Source organism: Strix uralensis, chromosome 1, assembly GCF_047716275.1.
Source record: "Strix uralensis isolate ZFMK-TIS-50842 chromosome 1, bStrUra1, whole genome shotgun sequence".
Taxonomy (NCBI): Eukaryota; Metazoa; Chordata; class Aves; order Strigiformes; family Strigidae; genus Strix; species Strix uralensis.
Genome location: NC_133972.1, coordinates 33,102,386 through 33,128,477, shown reverse-complemented (window position 1 = coordinate 33,128,477; position 26,092 = coordinate 33,102,386). Strand labels below are relative to the sequence as shown.

Genomic DNA, 26,092 nt, shown 5'->3' with positions numbered 1-26,092 from the left:
CCACAGATGCTGATCTGCATTTAGGAATAAAACCATCTTCAGGGCTGGGGCAGGAGCTGCAGTGGGGCACTGTTGGGTGACAGGTCCCAGCCCCAACTCAGACTGCATGGAGGAGTGCTTCTCTGCTGTTCCCAGTCACTCAAGGAAAGAAGAAATTGCTTCACTGACAGAAGATGCTGGGGGCTTTCTTGATCTTGGTAATGCCCATGTGTTATACTCCCAGTTGTCTCTGAGGAGACAGAAGGTGCTCAATACCTTCCTTTTTTTCCTTTCAGGGAAAAAAACCCACCTTGAAGGAGCTTTTTATTCTCTGTGGAATGGTTTCATCTTCATATGACAGCATTCCTGCATGTCTAGTGTCTGTCAGTTGTTTCACAGGGAGGGTGAAATAAAACAATTTAGAAAAATAAATTCTGGTCCTTCTGGCAATGTCTATTGATGGTAACATAAAGAGTAGTAGTAGCTACGTGGCCACGGTGATGAGTGTCTTCAATGAGACATTCCTAAAAGCAGTAACATCATGCAAATGTACCACAGTGGATCGAGCATATGCCTGTTTGAATTTTATATTTTAAAAAGAGGTTTGCTGAATTTTACAAATTTTACCAAACTATTACTATTCCTTATAAAATTATACTTCTGTTGTGTTATTCCCCCTACACCCTAACAGAATACTAATTACATCTTACAGAAGCCCCAGATCATAGGCAGGCTTGCATTATGTCAGCTTTACAGATGAAAAAACAGAGGCACAGAAAGGTCAATTATTTTATCCTAGACTGTGAGGTCAACAGTATTACAACAAGCAGAATTCAGAAATAGTGCTCTGCTGATGACATAATATATGACACTTACTATGTATACTGTGCCTTATTTGTAATGCTAACTTTTCTCTTGATGGTTAACACTTTGGAAAGATCTCACTGTTATTTCCATTTTGGAATTTTTATTTCATGATTTTTGTATGGTTTTGCTAGAAACCTCATCTGTTGCAAAGCAAAAATTTGTGCTCACATGATGTCACCAAGTACCACACATATACAGAGGCCAAATTCCCCTGTTCCAAATAATAATCAGGTAGGGTACTTAAGGTAATATCTAAATTCAGATAAATACTAGTTAGGTAAACTGCAGAAAATACTTCAGTGGACAAGATCACTGTATACACAGTCCATTGACGGTGTTCATAGTTCCCCAGAGTGTCTGTCCTAGAGTACCACAACAGCTGCCATTGTTTGGCATCTGGTGATCAGAAAGGGATGAATTCAGAGTGATTTCATAGATCTGGAGCTGAATTCAAGGCAGAAGAATAAGTTAACTACTTCCAGAACTAAAGTTTTGTGCTATTTAGTTCCATTCATTTATGTGGGGCTCTGAGATACAGATTAAATCCTTTACCTACAAAATGTCTTAGCAGGATTGGTCCTCATGGTGAAACTTATTTATTCTGTTTCATCTTTCCCCAACCATTTCTTATGAACTCCTCATCACAAGTGAAACAAAATAAATAAGCTGTAAACCAAGTTACTGCAGTTGAACTATGGGTATGGATAGAGGTAGGGTACAGTACAAGTCTTGCTTTTTGAGTACTTTAAAAGTGCTGCTGCTAATAAGAATATATTCATTCATATTAGCTAAACAGCTGTAAAAGAATATAAATATTAGAGTGGTAGCAACTACTTCTTTTAAAATAAACGTCTTTTCTTCTGCAAAATACAAACATTTACCTTTCCACGGGCAGACTCAACTGCAGTTTGAGTTCGTACTGGTGGTAGCTCCACGGGTCCCATGAGTTAAATCCTAGGCTGGATAGTGATGTCATTCCCTCGGTTGTTTTTTAATCTCCTTTTTGTGCTGAGAACAGCCATCTGTCCCTCTCCAAACAATGACGGAAGCAGCTGTGCATGGTGTGCCATCAGGAACAAAAGCTGCTGCTTCATACCAGAGGGCAGCGGGCTGCAGGTCGCAGTGAGTTATAAGGATATCAGGGTCAAATGACACCTGTATAGAACAATAAAACTGGGATTATACAGGCTTTATGTGTTCATTCACTACCAGAGAAGTAGGGTCAGTCTTTGTGTGAGTTTTTCTCTAATGGACATGGGAATGCATATGTGTTTTCAAGGATAGCTGAACCTCTACTCACCCACCAAGTAATGGAGTAACAAAACCAGCTTCAAGCAGTGGGCAAAGCAAACACAACACAAAACAATTCTTTCGAAGGGAAAATAAAACAACTTGGATACATTCTGGTACTTTATACAAGTTCAAAGTGTTTGATCTCAAGTGGTTTGTGTATCCTGTAACACACCCTTATAAAAGCTCAGTGAACCATGCTTTTCATGTGCAGGCTGCAGCATACAGTAGTTCCCTGGCTTCTTTGTCAGAAAAAGGAAGCTGAGCGAGGGTCGAATGCTGCACAGAAGCCTCATCCAGGAGAAGAAGTTGGTTATGCTTTGAGCTGCTTTTTCTGCGGGGTGAACTATAAGGAGCTGGAGGAGAGTACGTACTCAAAGGATGAAATTGCCCGCTCCTGCAGGTGGCTTTCTACTTTTCAACAAGTGGTGCTAGTCCTGGCCGAACTATTCTCTTTCTGTGCTGGGTCTGTAAGGAGAACAGAAGCTGATACAGGTTTAAGCAATAGGAACCTTTATTATATACCAAGGGGGAATGTAATATATGGGGTAAAGTTCATGCATATAATGAATGAAATCATAGAATGGTTTGGGTTGGAAAGGACCTTAAAGATCATTGAGTTCCAACTCCCCTGCCATGGGCATGGACATAAGTGATCACAGCTGAGTACAGAGCCTCCTATCTTTTCTTTAACCTCACATCACTTTTGTCTGCATGGATTCCTGCTCAGTTTCTAAACAAACACACATTTTGGAGCCGTTAGTGATATACCAGGGATCATACAGCCTTACCACTTCTTGTGGGATGACAGTCCAGGATTTGACCCTGTCTCTCACGCACAGGGTGACATTCCTTGAAGTTTGATGGGACAGAAGCGAGTATTTCACAAACAGGTAAGCTGTAAGCACCGTATGCTCCCACCTCAGGGAACCATGTCCTGGGACACAGAGGCATTTGTGGCTACACAGCTGAGCTCAGACAAGTCATAAGACAGCCGTGGCTGGCCCAGCACCAAAACCAGAGATCCCCTCCATGACACAGTTCCACTTATGCACATGGAGAATGGTTCCCTATTGCCCTCTTTTTTTTCTTTTTTGCTATGCATTTCATAAAGAACTCTGAAATAGAAGTTCCCAGTCATAAAGCACAGCATTTTTATAAAACTAACGTTTCTTTTTTTTTTTAGGTAAAGTGCAATGGCTCAGCCTTGCTAAAAGTATTCTTCCAACCTGAAAACATGTTGTGTTCCTATTTGCTAACTGCCTCCTTTATGCCCTAAATGTCACGAATAATTCCTTTCATCTTGTATTGCCTACCCAGTTCATGCGTTTTTGCAGGAAGAAGTCACAAGATACTGCAGTAAAAGTGGACAAAAATATTACTAACGATGGAAAACACATGATTACATTTCTAGGTCTTTGCACTGTGTAGCTTACCTGAAGGCGTCATGACTGCTGAGCAGCAGTGTAACTTGGTCATGCTGTTTGTAAGTTTGAGACTGAAGCTGTAGAGTTCCTTCACACCACCCAGAAACTGCCAAAACTAGAGAAAAATCCTTTTGCTGCTTCATGCTGATATTGGCACTGTCCTCCCTGTAAATTGCTTATCATCTCCATCTCCCTGTGAGTACTAAACAAACAGAGCATCGCACCATTGAGAATCCACTCCTGAACTGTTACTGTCTAGGAACAATTTTATAGATTGCCAGTTTTTAGACAAGATGGTGACCAGTTCATGACTCACTGATTTGCAAATTATTTGTGCTCTTTCACTTACATAAATGTCTTCTTTAACCCACATTAAAGTCTCTTGTTTTAAGCTGTCTTGAGCTTGGGTAAAACTTAGGGTGCTGCTGTTGGTTCCCAAGACTGCCACAGCATACTTTACATTCTGGCAGCTCTCTCGGCATCCTTTACAGACCCTCCAGAGATCAGCTGGCTCTGCTGAGCGGTTAGTGGCTCCAAACATAAATGCCATTGCTGTCTGACTGTGTGGTTTCTGGGAAACTTTTCTGAAGCCTGTTTTCTTCCATGTTTTGAAATAATCCCGGAAGGGGTGGATTTTTGCTTCTCTATATGAACAGAAGCTCTGACTGTGGTCCATAAGATTCAGCCTAGAGCATATGCTGGAAGGCTGAGCTGGTCTCACTCCGAGAGAAGCTTACTCCCACCAGCGTATAGTATCAGAACTGAAAGTGAGAAACAGAAGACTTTCTGTATTTTATTTTTTGTACTGTATTTATTTTTGTTGTGTAAAGTTTTACTGTGTATGGAGCAGATAGCCTGTTACTGTATTGCTTTGAAATAACACCTGCCTGTGTGGAGGTAGGTGTTTGTGTACTGTCCTATGGAGGTGTGATGAGGCACACGGTCAAACATCCAGGCCTTACAACCACCAGCTATACAACACAGTAGCTGTATAGCCCTGGGATTTATTATCAAGCTCATTCATTTGATGGCCTGACATTAAACAGACTTAATGCAGTCTCACAAAATATGGTCCTCAATTTAACCCTGTGATTGAGCATGACACCCAACCAGCTCCTTCAGCGCACAAGCAGTTATGGTTAATGACAACCCCACGCGAGGAACCTGAAAGGGCCCGAAGGGCAGGACTGCTGCGCTTGTGGTGCCTCTAGCCCCTTTCCCATCCTTTCAAGGACACTGCACCGTGCTCACAGGCATCACCTTTCTGAGAGGGGATGTTCTTGCCTTCCTCTCTCTCCCCAGACCAGGCAGTAAGTGTGTTAACTTCTCCACTTCATTGTGGTAGCTCAGGAGGTTTGGCTCTAGTTCAAGCTCTGCAGTCTCCTTGCAGGGCAGTGACAGCTTTAATCAATAGCAAGCTGGCTTTCCTAAGCAAAGTGCTGTTTCTTCACAAAGCAAGAGCTTCATAGCAAAAATGTAAAAAGATGAACAGGTCATATACCTGTATAGCTTACATGGTGCTGAGCCAGCATTCACCGGGGGTCTGGATAAAAACTATAATGTTTAGGATATTTTTTTAAATCTCTGTCTCTTGACTAATAGTCCCATATCTTGCAGAGAGCATGAGTCACTTCCCTCTTAATTTAGAGAGGCCATTGTATATCATATTAAGTTCATTATGTTGCTAGGCTATTTCCTCTCTGGGTGAAATGTCAAAATACTGGCTACCTACATAGTCAGTATCAGAAATTTGTATTAATTACAGACTGATTCCTCTATAGTTATACGTATTGAAAAAGTTCATCCAATGAGGCCAAATAAACCTATAAAGGTATGTGCAGCTGTGTAACAAATGATATGGTAAACTGGGTATTCCATGTTTCCAGAGCATGAGTCTTAGCCAGGTCTAAAGTATGGGAGGTGCTGATAACCAAAACACAGTACAGTTATTATTCTATAATTACTTTTAGGTATGGTTGAGGCTGGTAAAATAAATTATTCCTTCTTTAATTTATTCTAAAATTGAATAGATAATAGAAAAATAGAAATAAAAAATAGTTCAGAGAGAGATTAATTTACCCAGTTTTTCATATCTTAAAGTAAGCTATCTTTTTCTGCCTTGGTCATCTAATTTCCTTATATGATCCATAAATGAGCTGCAAAAAGGCAATTCAAGCTCACCCATTTTAAACTTGATCTGTCATAGAAGAGGATGAATCACTGTCTGGAGTTTTCTGGTTTTCTCCTTTGGTTATAAAGAGAGACCAGATTACTGGTTTAGATTAGATACCTTCCATCCATCCATCCATCCATCCATCCATCCATCCATCCATCCATCCATCCTATCCTTAAATGTCTGTTTGTTAGAAAAATACTGTTAGTTTTTTTGTCAGCAAAAACATCATTGACAGAATAATGGGATCACTGCAAATTTTTTACAAATATCAGGATAAATACTGTGTTTTGAATTTTTGTTTGCCTACAGACCAGATGTTATCATAGATACACTTTAATTTATAGGTGTTATAGCAGTATTCATTCACATACATTGCAGACAGTCAAATTCAGTCAATCATCACGTGTGTTGTATCCACAAAGAGAACAAGAAGTAATTCAGAAATAAATTCAATACAGTTCTCCTGAGAAAGCCCTATTTGCAGATGAAGTGGCTCCTGCCAGCCCCACCGCAGGGGACCTGGTGCTTTTCTTCCTCTGTGGTGGCAGCAATGGCAGCGGTGTCCAACTCTGCTCTCATCTGCCCCACTTAGCCCTCACGCCCCCGCTCTTTCAACCCTCTGCTACTGTTTGGGTCATGAATATTAAGCACAGAGGAGAGGATCATGAACTTGGCCAGGAAAACGTCATTAATAACCTTGACAAGTATGGAGATGGATTGGGAAGGATAAAAGAGAGAGTGGGAGGAAAGGAAGTTGAGGCAATAAATAGGCTGGATCTGCTGTGACCATGTTAATCTCTACAAGGTTATTTGAGGGAATTACTGAATTAGTTCATCTTATACCTAGATCCTTGCCTTATTCCTGGACTATTTCTTCCTTCATACTGACAATGTAATTGTAACACAATGCAAATTTATTACGGTTTACAAAAATAAGAAATCAAAATACTATTTCAGACAAATGCAATGGCAGATGTAAAATACACAATGCATTAAGTGATACAATTGCTTGACAAAATAAAAGGTTTTAGTCAACCCATTATTTTTTAATTGAAGATGACTATGTAATTGCATACCACTTAATGTAACCTCCAGTTTTTGTCCTAAAATAGACAATACTTTATTATATTAATACTCTATAAGAGGCTTACAGCAACTATTATTTTTAATAATAGTCTCTCTAGTGCCTTCCTACAGCATTTCACCTTTGGCTGTTGTATTGTTTGGTTCACTACATTATTTTGAGAAAAATAATCATGATGCATGCAGAAAAATCTGTTTGAGGAGGATTTAGAAAGGGGATCTGAAGTTTAAGGGAGATTCTATTTCCATTTGCTGTAGGTAAATTATGTCTTTTGTCTATGGGGGAGGGGACTTTATACCCCGTCAGAAAGAAGTGCATATAAATGACAACTGGTCACTGCGATACTAATAAACAGTTACTCACATTAAGTTAGGAGAGGTGTAAAGATTAAAATTGTACTACAGGAGTCCTCCTAAATGAGCAGTTCCTTTTGCTCTGAAGTGGGTTCTTCTCAAAAGCTAGGTGTGATTGGTGGTGATGGAAGTGCACCCAGGCTCCCCAGTGTAGGAGCCCAGCATAGATAATCTGCTGCCATAACCACACATATTATTGACAGCTCCTGAGACTCATGATTTGCAGAGGGACTGGTGGTTATTAAAAAAAAGAAAGTTGAAACTCTGAGGAGTAAAAAGCAAAATTATAGATATATCTTAATTCTTTAAAAAAAACAGCAGTACTTTTTTTTTTTTTTTATGACAGTGTCCAGTTTACTGAGCTCCAGCTCACCTGAAAGGAAGTTTTGTGCTGGCAACAAGACACTGTTGGGTTTTCAGTGAGCAAGACAGCACCCTTGAGGAGTCGAGATGGAACTGTGTTTGGGGGAAAGTCTCAGCAATCGCAGATGGAGCTCTGTTGAACAGAGGAGGGTGGCAGCCAATTAACACTAACTATTTTTTGTCTATTTTTGATTCCCTGGGAGCAAGTAGATTGTGTTCCCCCCCCCAAAAAAGAAACCAGAGAGCAGCAGCAGCACAGTTTCTGTGCAGTCTTGACTCCTTTTCTAACCCCAAGCTTTGTGTTGTGGAACTTCCCAGCCCTGCTCACCTCTGCAGTCTCTGTTTACCTAACAGACATCAGGAGCCTTCCCACCAGAGGGAGGGTTTCTTAGGAAAGAGGTTTGCAAGATTGGGTTGGCAGGCATTGTGCTCTGCTTCGTGTTCAGTACGTTTTCTGCTTGGAGCTTGTTTCCTCTAACTGTTTCAGCAGCACAGAAGCCTTTTAATGGCAGCTCCCAGTGCCGTGGCAGTGGGAGGTACGGGCTGGCAGCATTGTGGTATGGCAAAGGCCTTTGGCTGACGAGCCTTTGCCATTGTTTCCCCTCTGTGCCCTGTGCTTTGCTAAAAGCACACTTAGACCACTGCATGCCTTGCCACCTTCTCTGGTGTTGTCTCCTGAGCACATCGTGGGAAGAGCTCCGTGGGAGAAAACCAGGAAAAACCCAATATCTGTGACATTCCTGCACTGTGTGTCATCTCCATGGCGTGTCTGCAGTTGAGCAAACATAATCTGTCTGGCAGATAACTGAGTGTGCCGTGTCTGCGAGGAAACAGGCCTCTCTTTGACCTATGACTGTGTCTGTGTGTGGTGTTAAGTGTATTTAGTTAGAGATCAGTCATGGATTTGTCACAATTCCTCATCACGGAGAAATCTCCCTTTCGCTTGTGGTGTTGCCCAAGGAGACATGCCCGTGCGGCTCCTCTGCCCACTGTAGCTGTGCCCTTCAGCAGGCAGAGCGGTGAGCCAAGGACCTGCCACTCCCCTTCCCTGCCAGCCACGGGTGGGCACGGTGGCAGCTTGGGAGAGGAGCCATTGCTCCTGCAGCATCTCTTCCCACCATGCTTGAGCTGGCACAGAGGAGCCAGGCAGCATGCAAAGTTCCCCCACCTCTTGCTTCCAGCAAGTCCTCAGTGCTTCCTACATGACTACAGCAGAAATCATACCACATGTACAAAACCAAAAGCTTTTCATACTACAGTTTGTTCTCTCCTACCCCTGAGGCCTTTGTTAGCAAACAAGACTCCAGTGTTTGAGGGGAGAGACAATGGTGTGGTTCAGCTCACTCTGAGAAGGCATGCTGGAAATGGTGCAATAGCTGAGTCTACCCTCTTCCCCTCCCTTTTTTAATTTTATTATTCTGGTTCAGTGACATTTATTTTGCTGTAAATGCTCAATTTGCTATAGAGTACATGTGTTTTACAAAGAGACTAGTAAACTAAAATCGTATGTTACGCAGAAATCCTTTGGTCTGAAAACGCAGACAACCCATATTTGCCTTTCAGCTTTCACTAGCTTAGATGTTTGGTGACAACCAGCAATAATATTTTTAGCTGCTGGCATTCTCCCACTGCAGTCTATCTTGCAAACTTGATCAAGAGATGCTCTTTGAATGAGTTGACACCATGTACAGTAAATTTTTTATTAAGAAAAATAAAATGGATAAAAGAGAGCACTGGGGTTGGCCTACGGTATCAGTAAGTTGGAACTGATTGCTGCTGGGAATTTGTTGTTGCTTCTGTTTTCATTATATTTAGAGAGGGAGGGGGTTATATATGTGGTCCAGCTCATCTCAGTTTTACAGTACCATTTTAGACACCAAACCTGATAGGGCTTTGTATGGTTAAGCTTCTTAAGAGGATGCACTCACTGTTGGCCTTCTGTACACATCCTGTGTTTGCAAGGGTTCCCATTAAACAACTGTCTAAACAGGGCCCAAGCAAGGCAGAAAAAGCAACCTAGGGGATAAATAAAATTTCGTATATGATAAACAGTAAATACTGATCTGCCTTAGTCATATGAACTGGTTTGACTGTGTGAACACTCAACAGTTTCCATTAAATATAGTATTGTATGTCTGATTCCAGGATGACACTCTGATATTCCGAAAACAGTTTAATAAATAGAAATTCCAAGGTGTATCATCATAAGCCTGTAGCTTGAGTATCAAATCTGCCATGTTATGTAAAAAAATATTGGTTATATAATGGCATTTTTATCAGTCTAGTGACATAAATACAAATATTAGAACATTATTAGGAACCTGACCTCTCTCTGACTTCGAATCTGTTAAGTCAGATCTGAAAGTCAGAGAGAAAGTAGCTTATGTATATATGGAGATATAGATGCTGTAGCTTCAGAGCTGTCTTAACTCAGAGCTAGTTTGAGGGTTTTGTTCCAGATAAATGTAAATACATTTAAAATGGTACTGAGGAAAGAAACTGGAGTGTGATAAGAACTTCAAGCTGCTCCAGAGTTTCCTTCGTGATGGCCCAAACTGAAGCCATTTCCGACAATGGGGTCAGTGATGTCCCTAAAACCGGTGCTCTTCATCTCTTGAAATACATTGAGAGAGACCCAGGGAGCTATAGCAGATAAAGGTCCTGAGCTGGCAGAAATCAGGACTCACTAGTGGGAGAACATATGGAAGAGCAGCAGGGATTTCCTCCAGGCAGAGCAGTGTTCATACATGCATCACAGACGGTTGTCACCGGTGGTCAGATAACAGTGCTGAGCACTGGGGAAAAGCTGGGCGAGCAGCAACTGCTCGGGGAGCAATGGGGTTGTGTGGAAATCCTCCCTACTGGGGAGCAGAAGCTTTGGAGTATGGGAGCATGTAAAAAGAGCTGCTGTGAGTTACCTGGAAAAGAAAGGAATTAGGTATGCTATACATAGAAGTAAGTGCATCATTTTATAACTGAGAAGCTGATATTGCAGGTTGCACAACTTCTTGAAAACCCTAAGTAGGGCACTATCTGAAATTGCCAGCCTGATGTTAGTGACAGCCAACCATCTGTCCCCCCGGGCTTTCAAATCAGAAAAGCATAGCTTTTACTAAGAGCATGCAGTCTATATGGTGGAGGTTTTAGTAAGTAAATTAGATGAACCTTCTGACTTTTCAGCATGAGGTAAAAGCAGACTGAAAAAGTAGAGGCAAGTTCAACTTCACAAGTTAACGTAAGTTAATTAAATAATTTAATTTCACATATTTTCTGGGTAAGTTGAAGTGGGGCAGACTGTAAAAGGCTGATGTGGTCTTTAGTGTCTCTAATTCAAAGAGACAGTTTCCCCAGTAGTGCTGTTAACCCCCCTATTTGCTCTGTCGCAGCACCTCAAGCATTAAGACACACCTTAGAGAATTAGATCTCACAGTGCTGTGTCGAGCAGGTAACTCCTGTCCTCCTCTTGTGAGTGGAGAATAGGCATACTCACCAGAGGAGCAAGCTGTAGCACAGACTGGTCAGGGTCCAGATCCCTCCTGTCCCTGGGCTTTAACTAGAAATCAGTTTCCCCCCACCAAATCTATAGATGCATGTAACCAGAGCAAAGGACTGCTGCTTTTGCTACCTCACAGACCCTGTTCTGCAAGCAGGGCTGTGTGCATGGGCTTCCTACATCCATGTGAAGGTCCCCTGCTGCCTTCACTTGAGCTGCACAGGGCTTGGGGGCTTCCGAGCCTGCATCGTCCCAGCTGGGCTTTTAACTTCCCCTGACAGTGAGCCAGCTCCGTGCTACCAAGTGCACACTGACAAAATGCTCTAGTTTAAAACATGGCATAAAAGTGCTATTAATGCTTGGAGTGCTGCTGGATTTTTCCCCTTGTACAGGATATGGAAAAAAAAAAAAAAAAGAGAGATTTTTAGCCCTGTAAGATTAAACAATCATCATGGTTTTAAGGGCTTAATCTGCTGGCATGCAGACTGCTGGCTGATAAGTCTCTGAGTGTAATTAGATGCAGCATCAGAATCAGTTGTGTGGGCTTTCCTGGGGCTTTTTGTTTGTTTGTTCATTTTTAACACGCTGTGGAGTTGAAACGATCTGTCCCTGGAAATGTCTTTGGGCATGAAGCTGTAACGTTGTCCCCCCCCGGCCAGTATTTCGGCAGCACCTAGCTGGAGACCACCGCTGGAGGAGGGTCAGGGCAAAAGGTTGCTCAGTGTGTGAATTCAGGCTATTGTTTGAGGCACACATCTGCCTTAAGAAATCACACGGCACAGGCCGTTACTTATTCAGATGCAGAAGCTCCTTCCGTCCCACAAGACGGCCCATTCAAGTCACATGCCAGAGGTCTCAACAGAATGGGCTGCAGCTGCTGCAAATCTGCTGTCTAACATCAGAAGCAGTTGGACAAACTGTACCGTACTGACTACAGTCAGGCTCCCAGGCGCCGAGGAAGACAGGGAAAAGATTTGGGATCCCAGCGCTATGTTCTCAGAGGATCTGTGGCTGGAAAATGAGAAAAACTGTGCTGTTGTTCACAAGTCGAAGCGAGGAAGGAAGCGCCAAGAGCTCCTGGCCGTGGCCCTGGGGGTGAAGGTGGGAGTCAAGGGGGCACTTTTATGGCAACCTCTGAAACTCTTTGCCTATTCACAGATCACGTCCTTGGTCAGAAGAGCAGCCTTAACTCAAAACGACAACCACTTCAACTATGAAAAAGCACACAATTTTAAGGTAAGCACAACTTCCTATTATTTTTGGCTAAAAAGTTCTGTGAGATGCCTCACATTTTATTTTTTGCTGTGATGGGTTTTTCACGCACCCATCTATATTAGCTCTGAGAAAAGTGTTGAAAAAAGCATTTTTCTTTCTACTTTAAGTTCCCTTGACTGCATTCTTAATATGCTTTTACATAGGCACTTAATCCAAATAACGGTTTTGCTACTTACTGCGCTACTTGACTGACATTTTAGCTCTTTTTGCCCAGATTCATTTTTCTTTTTTGTTCAGAAACAAAGTACTTCATATTGATTGTCTTTATCTTAAAGTGTATCCCTTTTAAAATGAGAAAAAAGGCCCCTTTACAAAAATGTAGCTTTTATCAGAAGCCAGTAGCATTTTACCAGCAAGCATTTCGGACCTTTTCTATTTTCAGAAGAACTTGAGGGAGCTCGGGTGCTTCCTAACAATAAAGCAGAGCACAGTGGTGGTTATTGTCTCCTAGCTTTTGTTCCACCACCATATGCTAAGGAAATGCTCTCAGAGTCCCACTGAGCTATAGGATCTGAGCTTGTATTTGCTTGACAAACTAAACCAAATAGCTGGACAAACACAAGGATGTTTAAATGGATCATCTTTTTGCTGTCTTATACACACAAAATCAGATTCTTGGGGTTTTTTTCCCCAAGTGCTGTGTCTGGCATGCTGCAGCAGGGAAGTGACTCAGCTTTGGAAACGGACCTTCCAGGCAGCTTGTACTAAAATGTTTTGCCAAAAGGACTGTGCTGTTACTGTATCTAATGCTGTCAAATTGCGGTTTGATGCTTATCGGGATGGATACAGAGAGAATAAGAGGCAGTAACAAGACAAGAAAGGAATGCATCTCAGCTTTGAAACCTCAGTTTACTTAATGCTCCTTGAGGATGCTGATCTGGGTCACTGTCAGAATAGTTCAACTCATTAGCAGAAAGAATTTTCTGATAGTCATCTCAGGCCTGTCAAAAAAGGAGAAGCACTGATCAAAATGATTTCACTCATTTCCTGGTTTAGCAAAAAACCTTCACTTCTTACTTTTCTACGTATTCTGCTGTGCAGACATTGCTCCCCTCTGCAGTGCTTCTGCTGTAGTTCGCAAATCAATAATTTAATATTAGTGAGCAAAGCATATAATAGCATCCCTTTTCTCATTCCCCCTCCTCGACCCAGTCTACAGAAAAGTCAATATGTATCTCACTGATCAGCACTGAAGAAAATAGGGGAAATACTCTGTGTTTTCTTGCTTGATTAAACCAGCTTTCTTCATTCTTTCTGGGTTTTGCACTCATTATCATTTTAATATCAAAACTATTTTAATTTAACCAGAAAATATTTTCTCATGACTGAGACTTTTTTCCACTTTGACCCATGCATTCTTTCCTCTTCAAAATTCCCCTTGTTTTGGCTTTGATTTATAATTGGACATGTGCCCAGTTAGCTTTGCGTTTGCACAATCTAACTGTTGTACAGTCTCTGTTCCATTCTATTTCAAAAGAGTCATAGTTTAACTGGAAAATCACATGATTAAAATATATATGTATTCAAAGGCTTGACAGCAGAAAATTATTGTTTAATCCTAGTAAAGGCAATAAAAAACTTAGGGAAGAAATATTTTTTCAAAAATTGTCCAGAGAAACCAGTCAAAAGTGTTATATTTACTTAATGTCCAAATATGTTCACTATGCAAATACAGGTAGCTTTCCAGAGGAATATATTAGAACATGTCTAGTTGTTGAACAAAAAATGTGGATGCAATGCTTAGAGTAGAATATTTAGATTTAAAAGATGGCTAAATTGAAGCCTAATATCTTTAATATATTCCATATTTATTACATAAAAGGCTTAAGAAATTCTTTAAAAGAGAAAGAATGGCTTTACGGGTCTTGGGGAAAATTCTTAATGGCTTTTGACAGCACTTAGGCTATGATGATATGGGATTTATCTGAAGGAGAACGCTATTTTGCAGATACTCAAAGAGTTGTCTTCCCCATTTTTAGGTGAATACTGATGTGTATTGTATCATTCATCGCAGTTCGTAGGGACAAATGTTATGTGTCACAGTGTCCCTCACAATCTTGTCATAGGCAATTCTTCATGAACAAGCAGACATTCTTCAGCTCTTGTCCTTTAGCCATGAAGAATCTTAAAAATGAAGGGCACATTTTTAGCGAAGCTGATGAGATTTTTGTAGATCTTATACCAAAGATCTTATCTACTAGAAGAGAGGCACAAATTCAGAGCAAGGGTGGATCTCCCTCCATCCTTTCCAAGCTAATATAAAAATTAAAAAGAAACGCTGGCGTTTGGAGAGTGAGGGTGCCAGGTTACACCATTCTGACCATCCGTGCTTTCTCCTTCAGCCTCTCTTCCAAATTTCAAGGTACTCAAGGCAAATGAGCAAAAAAAGATTTAGGATCCAGACTGATTTGTTAAGCTGAGTTCGTCCTGAGCACACAACACAGTCACATGGATTTAGATTTGGAGCTGGCGTCTGTCTGGCGGGACAACTTTGCATAAGCCAGTGTAGACATACCGTAATTCAGGAAAGAGAATAAATCTCTGAAGCCCTGTTTAGAAAAACACAGAGGTATTTCTTTAACTATGTGGGCGTCAGCCTAACTGGATCACAAAGTCCTCTTGCATCTTGTTACAGTTAGGATCCACCAGGCTCTTTGAGATGTGCTTTACCTGCCAACTTCAGCGGGGTCCCAGCTGGTGGTGAGGTCACCTCGTGCCCGAGGGTGGTAGTGTGGAGTTTAGGGATGCTCCACATGTTTTGTTCTAGGCTGGGAATTCATGAGAGGGCCTCTGTGCTGCTTCAAGTGAGCAAATACAGTTGAATAATGTGCATTTACCACAATATTGTGCCTGTTTGCCACTATAGGATGGGCAAATTCCATTTGCAGGCGGGTGAGTGGAGAGGAGGCAGCTGATTACTGACAAGTCAGAAGATCTGCTGGGAGAAAGGAGGCTCTGGGATAAATTTCCCCTTGTGTTAATCACTGCAGACAAACACTGCTTCTGGGAGACAAACGGTTTGGGGGAGGCATTTTTTACAGACATCATGAAGATTATGTGTATGTATTTAAACAAAAATAACAGCAGAGTCAGCTTTTCATTCTTGCAAGGAGCTCAGGTTCAGCAGGAGTCCACAGTAGAGTACAAATGTGCATGTATTCAGGTGAAAGTCTGAAAAATCTCTTATTTTCTTTGGATGCAAAGTCTTCAAACCCAGTCAGATAAGCAATAAAATTGCCTCAGAAACAGCACCATATAATGCCAATAAAAACCATGCGTTTCAATTCAAGGCAATTTTTAGTTTGTTTCTGCAATATTGCTTAAGGGATTATTTTGGTTTGCCACTGTATTGGCACTCCTTAACTTTGGTCTTAGTTTCTCCCTCTGTGAACACAGCTCAGACACAGACTAAAGCTGCATGAGATCATAGCACCTGGAGGGGAAATTCTGCCATTTGGAAGCCAGGGCACCAGAGGGCTGAAGGGCAAAGGTGAGAGCGCAGGAGGGCGATAAGAAGAGACATACAGTCTAGTATCGGGTGAGATTGTCCAGCAGAGAAGAGAGGATGAATCTAAGAAATTACTTTTCATTGAAAGAGCTGGAAAGGAAATAAAGTGAAGAAGTTAGGAGTTAAACATTGTGGAAAGAAGATGAAAGACTGAACAGGAAAAGTACAGTGTATAGTCATGGTTTTGGCTTATATGAAGAAATGCTTCCCTGTAAATTCTTCTTAAATTTGGAATTATGTGTCAGCTGTAGCCCAAGCAGCCCAAGCCTATGCTGTTTGTACACAGAGAGGTCTCCTGAGACTGCAGGATGGGGTAGAGACCAATAATAAATAGATCTTGATCATGTTTCCAAAAACCTAAGCCCAGGCCATTTGTAATGATGTGGTTACAAAGGATGGGGCAAACCTAAAAGCCCATCTCAGAAAACTAAGACCTGCTGTTACTTCTCCTTGTAACAGGCCAATCTTGCAGGCAGAATTCCCATTTACCATTCAAAAGTGTTGCGTGCAAGCTTCAGGCTGCATTTGAGTGTTGTGTTCAAAAGAACAAACTTCTTTCATTATTTCTTTAAAATTAATGGCAAGCCATAAGAGACTTAGTTGAAAACTGCATCTTAAGAGATTTTTTTCCATCTTTAGCTAGAAACTTTTGAAGATCTTCCTTTTTCAGTTAGAGATAGTGAGTATTTCCCTGTTTCAGCTTGACCAGAAACCACCAAGACTCGCTTTTCTCAGCATTTCAGTTGGGAACTTGCCATTTGAGCTAAAATGCAGATCCATGAAAAAATATAAGTGAATGAATAAAGAGAGGTAAACCTTTGAGGACCACCAAGCTGAAGGGAACAAGGGACGGGTGCACAGTCAGCACTTCACAGATGAAGCCCTCAGTCAGTGTTGATGATTGTTTCCCATTAACGACAGGAGATACCAAGAAATAATCTTCTACCATTTTCTAAATATGCCACAGCGAGCTCAGGTGAATTAAGCTTTATGTAAAGTGGGCAAGTAGGCCCCACATATCCTAGCAACTGTGATAGACTTTAAATGTGAAATGGTGCAGTTTTAAAAATCCTGAATGAGCTTTTACAGCCACTTCTCACAAGGTTAGCTTTTGTAAATCACTGCAAAGCAGAAGACATACTTAGCTGTCTTCCCACAGCAGATTATTTTTACCCACAATTAAATGCAGGTGCAGACCTACTAATTATGTGGTTATCAGTCTAAAAATGGTAAAGATGCAGGCATAATTAGTTGTATCTGTAGTTTTGTATCCACTGAAGGTCACATAGAATATATGCCTGAAACTCAGGTCACCAGCTGATGTTAGGTATGGCCATTTACCCCCACTAAAAGCCGTGTCTGAAATTCATGCTACCCACCCTGCAAAATAAAATAAGATGAAATGAGAAAGAAGTATGTGTCTATATCTATCAATCTATCTATCTCAAACTTTATCGCAGAGTGTTGTTTCCCAGAGATACACATTTTTCTGAGAGGTAAAACACCATTTCAAAAAATAAATATGACCAGTCAGACATTCCAGTTTTGACCTTTTACTGTCAAGAGGGAGGAAGAATTACTATTGCTTTAAGCGTATTCACACAACTATTGACTGTGAGTAGTTGGTCAGGAGTCATTTGTGGTCAGGCTCACATTTTTATTACTAAATCAGAAAGAGAGATCTGTATTAAAATCACAATACTTCATCTTCTTGGGGAATGGACTGAAGAGTACAGGCTTGTTTACGTGTGATCCTGCAGACAAATGAGGCAAAACTATTAGCAAGCCAAATGCTTGGCTTAAAACAAAGCCAAGTTTATTTGAAAAGGTCAGTGACCATTTTTTTACTCTATGAAAAGTAAAGAGCAGCTTTCTCCATCCCAGGGGGTGGAAGTGGCCTTTCAGCCATCCACCCAATGGGTAAACAAGAGCAGAGAAAAGGAAAAGGAAGCATTAGCAGCCAGAGCGTGCATGATTTATGTTTTGTTAAGCTCAGTTAAGTCTCTGGTCAGAACTTGCTCATACCATGTCCATTCACAGGCATAGACCTCACTATTTACTCTTCTTTTCAATGAAAATTAAATGCTTACTTTACCAGAACATACATCTTAAATAAAAAGGTCTTCCACTGTAGCCTTTGGAAAAGCAGGGGAGGAAGCAGCAGTGGTATGCAAAACCTGGCTGGGGAGCTGTGGGCTCTGTCAGCATGCAGGTCATTTTATTCCTCCTTATTTGCTCATGTGTGGACTGTAGCAAAATGAAGTTTAGTCTGCTGAAAAAGAGCCTACCGACATCTTTTCCCTATGTGAGTTCAGTTTACTTACTAGAGTGGGGAAGGTTGTCGTTTGCTTTTATCACTAACGGATTCCAGTGTGTAAAATCAGATCATTACCCAACCACTGCCTGGAGTGGCTCCACAAATCATTCATCCCTGATACAAATTTACAGCAATCACCTCGAGTTTTGTTCAGTGTTGTTGCATAGAAATGCACATGTAACATCACAGTCATAGTGCATTCAAACCTGAGTGGTGCTCTGAGAACATGGGTCTTGCACCAGATCTGTGATCACTGTGGGAACCAAAATGTGGTGCATTCAAAGGGACTTTCTGTCACTGCATTTCCCCTACTTTCAAGTGATAAAGAGCATTTGAATCTCAGAAACATTCCTGTTTTGTTAAACTAGTCAAATAAAAGCACTGATTACAGTTCCTTGGATTTTTAGTTTTACTTTTTTCTTTTTTGTCTAATGAACCTGGTTTCCTCTCCTCCACTGTAGCTGAAATGTCAGCTAGCACAAATGATTTGGTTTTGGTGTGGTACACAGCCCAGTTCTCTGTTATGTTAAGCCTACTGAAAGATAAACTTCAAGATCAAAGCAAATTTCTGTCCCCGTGGTTTATTTCATCTAGACTTTGGAAAGATGTGGGCACTGTGTGCTAAAGATTTACTCCTACTGAGTCTTCTGTTGTTTATCCATTTCAGTTGTTCCATCTGTCAGACCATCTGCCTCCCAATGACCCTATTTCTTTTTTTTTCCCCATTTGTATTACAGGTCCATACATTTCGAGGTCCACACTGGTGTGAATACTGCGCCAACTTCATGTGGGGTCTCATTGCTCAGGGAGTGAGGTGTTCAGGTAACCCTGCAACATTTTCTGTCATTCTCTTGAAATGCTCATACACCTCTCCCACCCCCAGCCTGCACTCCCTGCAGGAGTGGGGGTAAGGGTTATTCTACAGAACAAGGCAAGAAATCCTCCTGCACAAGTTACAGCATTGTCATTTTCCCCATTAGCTGGTTTAGAAATGAAGCCACCAGCCCTTGCTCACTGAGGGTGACATCCTTTCGGTAGTACCTTGGTCATGTGTGTGCCTTGGTGTATACATTGATCTTTATGGCTGTTATTCCTGAATGTTTTTATGTCTTAAGAAACAAGCCCTGGAAATGGCAGAGCCATTCAGCAACTAGGCTTCTTAACTCATCTTTCTGCCACCAGTTGCTGAGAAGTGCCCTTGTCTGCAAAAAGACTGTCACCTGTTTCCTATAAAAATACTATGCACTGCTTCAAGTCTGAAGTATCCTACCTCAAGGGAAAGCAAAAAATATGACCTTCATTTTCCTAGAAAGATTAGTTTTCTGGTGCCTCTGTAGCTGTATTAGCATTTTAATGGTGTTTTAATTATTTTGAATTTGTTTGTTCTTTTGTGAAAAATGGAATAATCATCACATCATGAGCTTTTGGATTCAGCAAGTGAAATAGTGTTTGGTGCATTGCAAATGGAGTTTCATAACTTCTTTCTATGGCCCTTCAATCCCTTCCATGTCTCACCTGAATATGCTTCTGTCTTACCTCTCCCTGCCCTGACCTCGAGACATTCCTGATCTCAGACTGGCACCAAACACATCTGACCCTGACATCTGCCTTTCATGAGTAGAGGATGAAATTTTAGACTGCAGTTTGAAGGATCACATATGTTTCACAAGTGCACAGTTTTATTAAGCACAGTCTCAGCTACTGCTACATCTTGTCTGCCTGTAGATGAATAATGGTGACACAAAGAATATGAGAAGGGCATTAAAAAAGAGGAAAATGAATAGTAGTTTGCTTTTCAGGCTAGTTGATCTTAAACACAAGTGTGCAAAAACTGACCTTACTAATGCATAGCACTGTATTTGTTCACATACATAAAATATTAAACTTATGAAAAGGCTTATTTATTTCATATGAAACATAATACTCTCCCTCATTAAATTACCAACATTTAACTCTAAGTAGACAGATGCATTTGGATTTAACTTCACATGCTAGGAGAACATCACTGAAAACAATACAGGGAGGATCTAACTGCAGCTGCTCACATTTGTTTAGATTTTGCAAAACAATAATATATTATTCAGTAATAACTGTATGGAGAAACAGACAAAACCCCACCCAATTCAATTAAATGTGTAGGTGTGTTTGTAGTGATTGTATGATTTTGCTTGATTAATATTTTATAGAGAATAATACTGAAATGTGCTGCAAATAATAGTCATGTTTACATTTTTCATAGCTCAGGCAGTAAATCAACACAAAAAAACAGTAAGTGACTTGCTAGTGATGATATTAGACATGTTAAGTTATCCCAAAGGGTACCGTCAGTGATAGACATGACTGGGAAGGCATTAAAACAGGAATCAGAGTTATGTGAGATAATGTGATTCACAATGGTGGTGTTTGCTTTACTGAGGCTTATAAATTAATTTGGCTGAATATTGAATCTATTAGAAAAATTCAACTTGTGGATATCAAGCACGGATGTTTAAGTTAATAAAAACCCACTCATGCAACAACAAGTAGGATTTGACTCGAGTAGGACACCAACAACCATCTGTAAAATTAGTCCCTTTTTCACATTATGCCTTTCTCAGCATTTTATATGCCTAAACTGACCTAAACTGACAGGGGATGCTTTAGTCACCAGTGAAGTGATAAGACAGGAATGGAAAGGCTGCTGATGTGGCAGAGCGAGCAAAAATGCGACATTCCAGGAATGTGGAAGGGAAAGGGAGGTACGCTAGCTGAAAGCACTGTCCCAGTCTGAGTGCTCAGGTGAATCTTAGGTCCTTCACCTGTTAGCATTAGCAGCACTAAGCCACAAGCTGGCCAGCAGAAGACAGTCATTACTGTGCTAATTTTATAAAAGGCTAAACTAAAATACCCAGAAGTTAAGTCCCACGCATTCAAATGCAACACCTAGAGCTACGCGTCTGGCAGTGAACTGACCCAGACCGCACCAGTGGTCACCTCCATCTCAGAGGGGTATGAGGGACATCCAGAGCTTTTATAGCTCTTTAACAACTCTGCTGGACTTCACTTTGCCCACCATAAGTTTTTTACAGATTCCCATGCTCGTCTTTCTCATGTCCATCTTATTTATTGTAGCTTTGGTGACTGATGGGGAAGCTATGCTCCTTGCTTGATGTGGCCCAAGGAAATAAATTGTTAGACAAGACCTATCAGCATTAGTATTAATTAATTAACAGGTAACTTTGTTTACAGACTGCGGGTTGAACGTACATAAGCAGTGCTCCAAATACGTGCCCAATGACTGCCAACCAGACCTCAAGAGGATAAAGCGAGTCTACTGCTGTGATCTCACCACACTAGTGAAAGCCCACAATACCCAGAGGCCGATGGTTGTGGATTCGTGCATTCGAGAGATCGAAGCAAGAGGTTTGTGTGCTTAGGAAAGCAGCGGACACAATTAAATGAAGATAACTTACATTACATGCTAAGCTAGGACATGGTAGTATGCTCATGCACACTGAAGACAAAATGAGAGAAGGGTTTTTTTAATGTAGGTGATACATTGCTTTGCATTAGCTAGTAAAATTAAATCATGGCATTTCATAATGCAATTTCCTGAAATGCATTCTGAAAACATGTCAAAACATGTATTACGTTACACTTCTGAAAGGGGTGAACTTTAAAGTGAACTTTAAGTTCATGTTCACGTGTCTTTTTTCATTATTTTCTTTTAACATACCTAGGGACACTTCCAATTTCAGAGTAATCAGTTTAAATTAAATCCCTTATTAATAACCTTTCCAGGCATTATGAGCAAGAGAACACAAGTGACTGGAAGTGACTCAGACAAGTGAGGTCACAGGCTGTGTGTTTTGTGGTAGGTCACAAACTGCACAGGGTTTCTCATAATGCTCAGCTACTGACTGATGGATACTGTGGCTCAGGCAGCTCAGCCAAAACTCCAGCTTGTGACAGGTTTTTGGTACGCAGACACGTGCCAGATTGAAGAAATACTGTATCAACTCCAACACAACACAGTAATGATCACATATTTTGCTTTGGATAGCAAATGTGTATGTCGTGCTGCCCAATAAGACAAATTTTCCTGTTAGTTATAGCTTCACACACCAATTTCATAATGTTGAATTCATCCCAGTAATCTGCATGGCAACACCCTGATACTAACCACAGGGATTTCAAAGCCTCTCATCATCTACTGAAATGAATCAAAGATTTACAAGTAAATCCCCTGCACTGCTCCGTAAAGCTCTACCAGGATTATATCATCATTGCAGGGACAAATAGAAAGAATAGTTTGGACTAAGACATAAGAGCTTTCCTCTGATGATATAGCAGGAAGATACACTGCATTTGGGATCTAATCACTTACTTGTACATTTATTGATTAAGATAAAATCTGCTGCCCGCTCTCTGTTTTCTTAACAGCTTTAAATTTCTTTCTTTTATTGCCAAAGAACCATGTAGGATACTGATTTCATTCTTAAGAAAACAAAGAGTATTGGATCTTATAAGTAGGTTAGCACTATGCATAGTCACAATAAGGAGTCTGGGATTAAAATAAATAATATGTGTGTAACTATGCTTGGCTAGCTCCGCCTGCTCTGCTGGGCTGCCCTGCATTTCATGTTGGTGTGGAGCAATGCGGGGAGAGTTGTGCAAGTGAGCAGGTCTCTTGTGCTGAAAGAACTGCAGAAGGGATGTACTGATGTAGAAAAGAACAGTATCCATCACATCTGTCTGTCTGCTGTGTATAAGTAAAAGCTGACAGCAAAACTGAGAATAAATGTGCTCATAGGGAAAGACAGTCTCTTAGTTGCATTGCTATTTATCATTAAGCAACTGGTAAAAGGAAAGGAGACCTCTAAAGCTTTATTAATTGTAGCCAAATCCAGGAAAATCTCCCACATAAAATTAATAAATCATGATAACATCACATGCCCCACCATTAGCAAATTACAGTATTTTCCTCTAACATAATCAACTGTGTACCTAACAAAATCAGAAAGTATAAACTCTAAAATTCTTTAATCCTTTAAAAAACAATTTAAAATTATCTTGATCCTTCCTTAAGTGCTCCAGAGTTTCACATTACTAAGTAAGTGTAGTTTGCTACACTTACTAGATCTGTTGTTCCTGCTTTATTTTTTTTAAGCCTGAATATTTGTTGTTTACAGAAGCAAAGTTAACCAAGAACTTTTTGTTTCAGGTTTAAAGTCCGAGGGCCTCTATAGAGTCTCAGGCTTCACTGAGCATATTGAAGATGTGAAAATGGCCTTTGATCGAGGTATACCATTTTTTAATCTTGTACAACTTTAACCTAAACTTTCAGTTCTAGGACTTTTCAGTTCTTTTGGGGTTTCTATAGGTACTGTGGTAATGAAACTGGCATATAAGCACAAGCACAGAAAGCAACCTGTCTTTTCTGAGTTCTTAAATTAATCTGTAGTGCTTTTCATAAGAAGAAATCATATTTCATAGTTGGAAGGAATAATTAAACAGTAAGTGATGGTAAGCAGAAGGCTAAATGCTTGGGGTACTGGATGATTGCTCAACCTAGAAGCACAGCCTAGGCTCCTAGTTCAAGCATGAGCCTAGGTAGTACCAGGGGAAAGTTCTTAGTCCTATCTTTAGTAGACTCAGTGCTTTACAATACAATAATCTCTTTATGAGTTTAAGAACTAGCAACTTCAACTGGGAAGTCATTCTGCGTGTAGCCTTGTAGAAAGCACCACACCATTGTGCACATGATTGCATCTGTACAACAGATGAGAGGAGCATTGAGGAGATTTCTTTGTATAGCATATTGAAAAACTAATAATTAAAACACTGCCTAATTACCATCCTAGTAAGCCTCCTGCATTGATGTAGCTGATTGCATTGGTTCTGGTTGTGCACACAGTCTTTGTACACAGGACTAATTTTAAGTATATATGTAAATGGGTGCCGAGCAGGGCCTTCATCAACAGAAAACATTTTCAAGTACATTTAAGAAGTTACATAAATATTTTTCTCCTTTCCCATAAACAGTGTTTTCCTTCCTACTTAATTTTTTCAGGTATTACCTCTGCTATGTTAGGGAATAGGGACAGACATAGCCCAGTGATCGCAAGCCCAGGTCAAGTCAGAAAGTCAGCCAGTGGGACCAGAAGGGTGCATGGCCAGGCACAGGCATGGCTATGGCGCAGCTGAAGACAGCTACGATGCAGCTCAGGCAGGGACTGAAGGCCCTGAGGGCCCATGGGCAGGAGGTGTGAAGGCTGCAGGGGAGGCTGAGCAGGGCCAGTAAGGTCTATGGGTGGCATGTCTTACACTTACTGTGCCTGAATACTTTTTTGTTTGGAGACAGTTTGTCATGCAGACATCACTGGCAGAGAAAGTCCAACTAGGAATTTCCAAAATGAATGTTTTCATGATACACCAAAATATCCTTTAAAAAATAATAAATATTTTAAAATGTGTTGGATGCTGCAGTTGTGAACATATGCATATACACACATAGCTCAGCCGTGATTTGGGCGAAAGAGATGCACAGTGATATGACTGCTATCATAGGAAGATACATGTTGCAGATGTGCCACATGAAGCAGTGCTACAGTCCCCGTAGGTCCCACTCTGCTCCCTGCAGGTAGATCTGGCCTGGCAAACCCTTTTATTCTGTGTTAATTCTCTTCTAAGTGTACCAACCTGAATGAAACCCAGAAGGAGAAGCACAGGTTGAAGAGGGAAGAGTTTGAAGAAAGCAGATGGAAATTTATGTCTGAGCATGACTTGAATACTGCTGCAGCTGTAGTTCCTTTGCAAATGCTTCGAACCATTGGATACGGTTCAGTTTTACAGGCAGCATATCTTTTATTATTGCATATACTCATGGCATAATCTGGTGGCAATACACGCTTCAATTAGACCCACAGCAAGGAAGAAAGTGTGATTTACCAGCAAAGAAGGCAGCACCTAGAAACAGGAAGAGTAAGGTCACTAGCATTGTTGGATTTCCAAAGGAAAAAAACCATGGATAAACATGGAAGCAGAGAAGGCAAGAACCGGGTTTGCATACAAAGGCTGTGGGGAAAACCATTGGGCATAAATTGATAAAGAGCTGTGTCTTCATTTTCTTTTAATAATCTCATGAGGGGAAAAGGCTAAGAAAGGAAAGAGAGGTTGTTGCCATGTATAATGCTAAAAGCAGCAGAACAGTGAACAAAATCTTGTTATGACAATTGCATGACTAGAGTATTGCTGAGACCAGAAGCTGAGAACTTTAAAAACCTTCCAGTTTTGAAAATGTTTTCTCCCTGAACTGAGGTGGAAAAGCAGGAGCAGTTAGGGGTTTTTTGCAGGAAGGGATTTAAAGAAAACCAAAATAGTTTGGTTTTTTTTCTGACTTGTGGGCTGTGCAGCTAGAAGGTGGTTGTCAGCTGGCAGAAGGTTGAATTGGCAAGACATCTCCAACCTGACAGCTCAGGGCTTGCTTCCCTGTCATATCCAAGTTTACAGAGACAGGGACCCCACCCTCCCTTTTGCATCCCAGTCCCACAGGTAGGAACATCGCTTTTCTGCTGCCCAGTTACCCTTGCTCAGCCCTATAAGCCAGAGCAGCAGGGAATGGACTATCCCAAGGATGTAGAATATCCCAGATCTCTGTCCCAGGTGACAGAGCTGGGAGAGAAGGGAGCTGAGAGCCAGGTGGCAGGTCTCACCTCCAGCAATGCCTGGAAGGTCTTTGTTCAAATGTCATTTTCTGCTCAGAAAGTGAAGTTTGTGGGAGTTTTACAGAACTGTTGTTTCCACATTCACTACATGAAATTAACAGATTTTTTTGCAAAAGTAAAAAAAAAAAACCCACGAAAATTTGTGTCAAATATAAAATGGAAAATTCCTAATCACTTCTGGTTAATAGATAGGTGTTGCAGCAGAAACAGCCCTATCTGTGGCCACATAACTATCTCAGACATCTCTGAAGCAT

General features: G+C 41.0%; 1 protein-coding gene across 1 annotated transcript in view; it reads left to right on the top strand.

Moving 5' to 3' along the window:
* The window catches only part of CHN2 (chimerin 2), a 163,883-nt gene that overhangs the window by 125,999 nt on the left and 11,792 nt on the right, over positions 1-26,092 (top strand). Inside the window, exons 7-10 of the mRNA XM_074861854.1 lie at positions 12,191-12,268; positions 18,870-18,954; positions 21,361-21,534; positions 23,336-23,413. Coding sequence (XP_074717955.1) covers positions 12,191-12,268; positions 18,870-18,954; positions 21,361-21,534; positions 23,336-23,413 — 415 coding nt within the window. The remainder of the gene's footprint in view (positions 1-12,190; positions 12,269-18,869; positions 18,955-21,360; positions 21,535-23,335; positions 23,414-26,092) is intronic.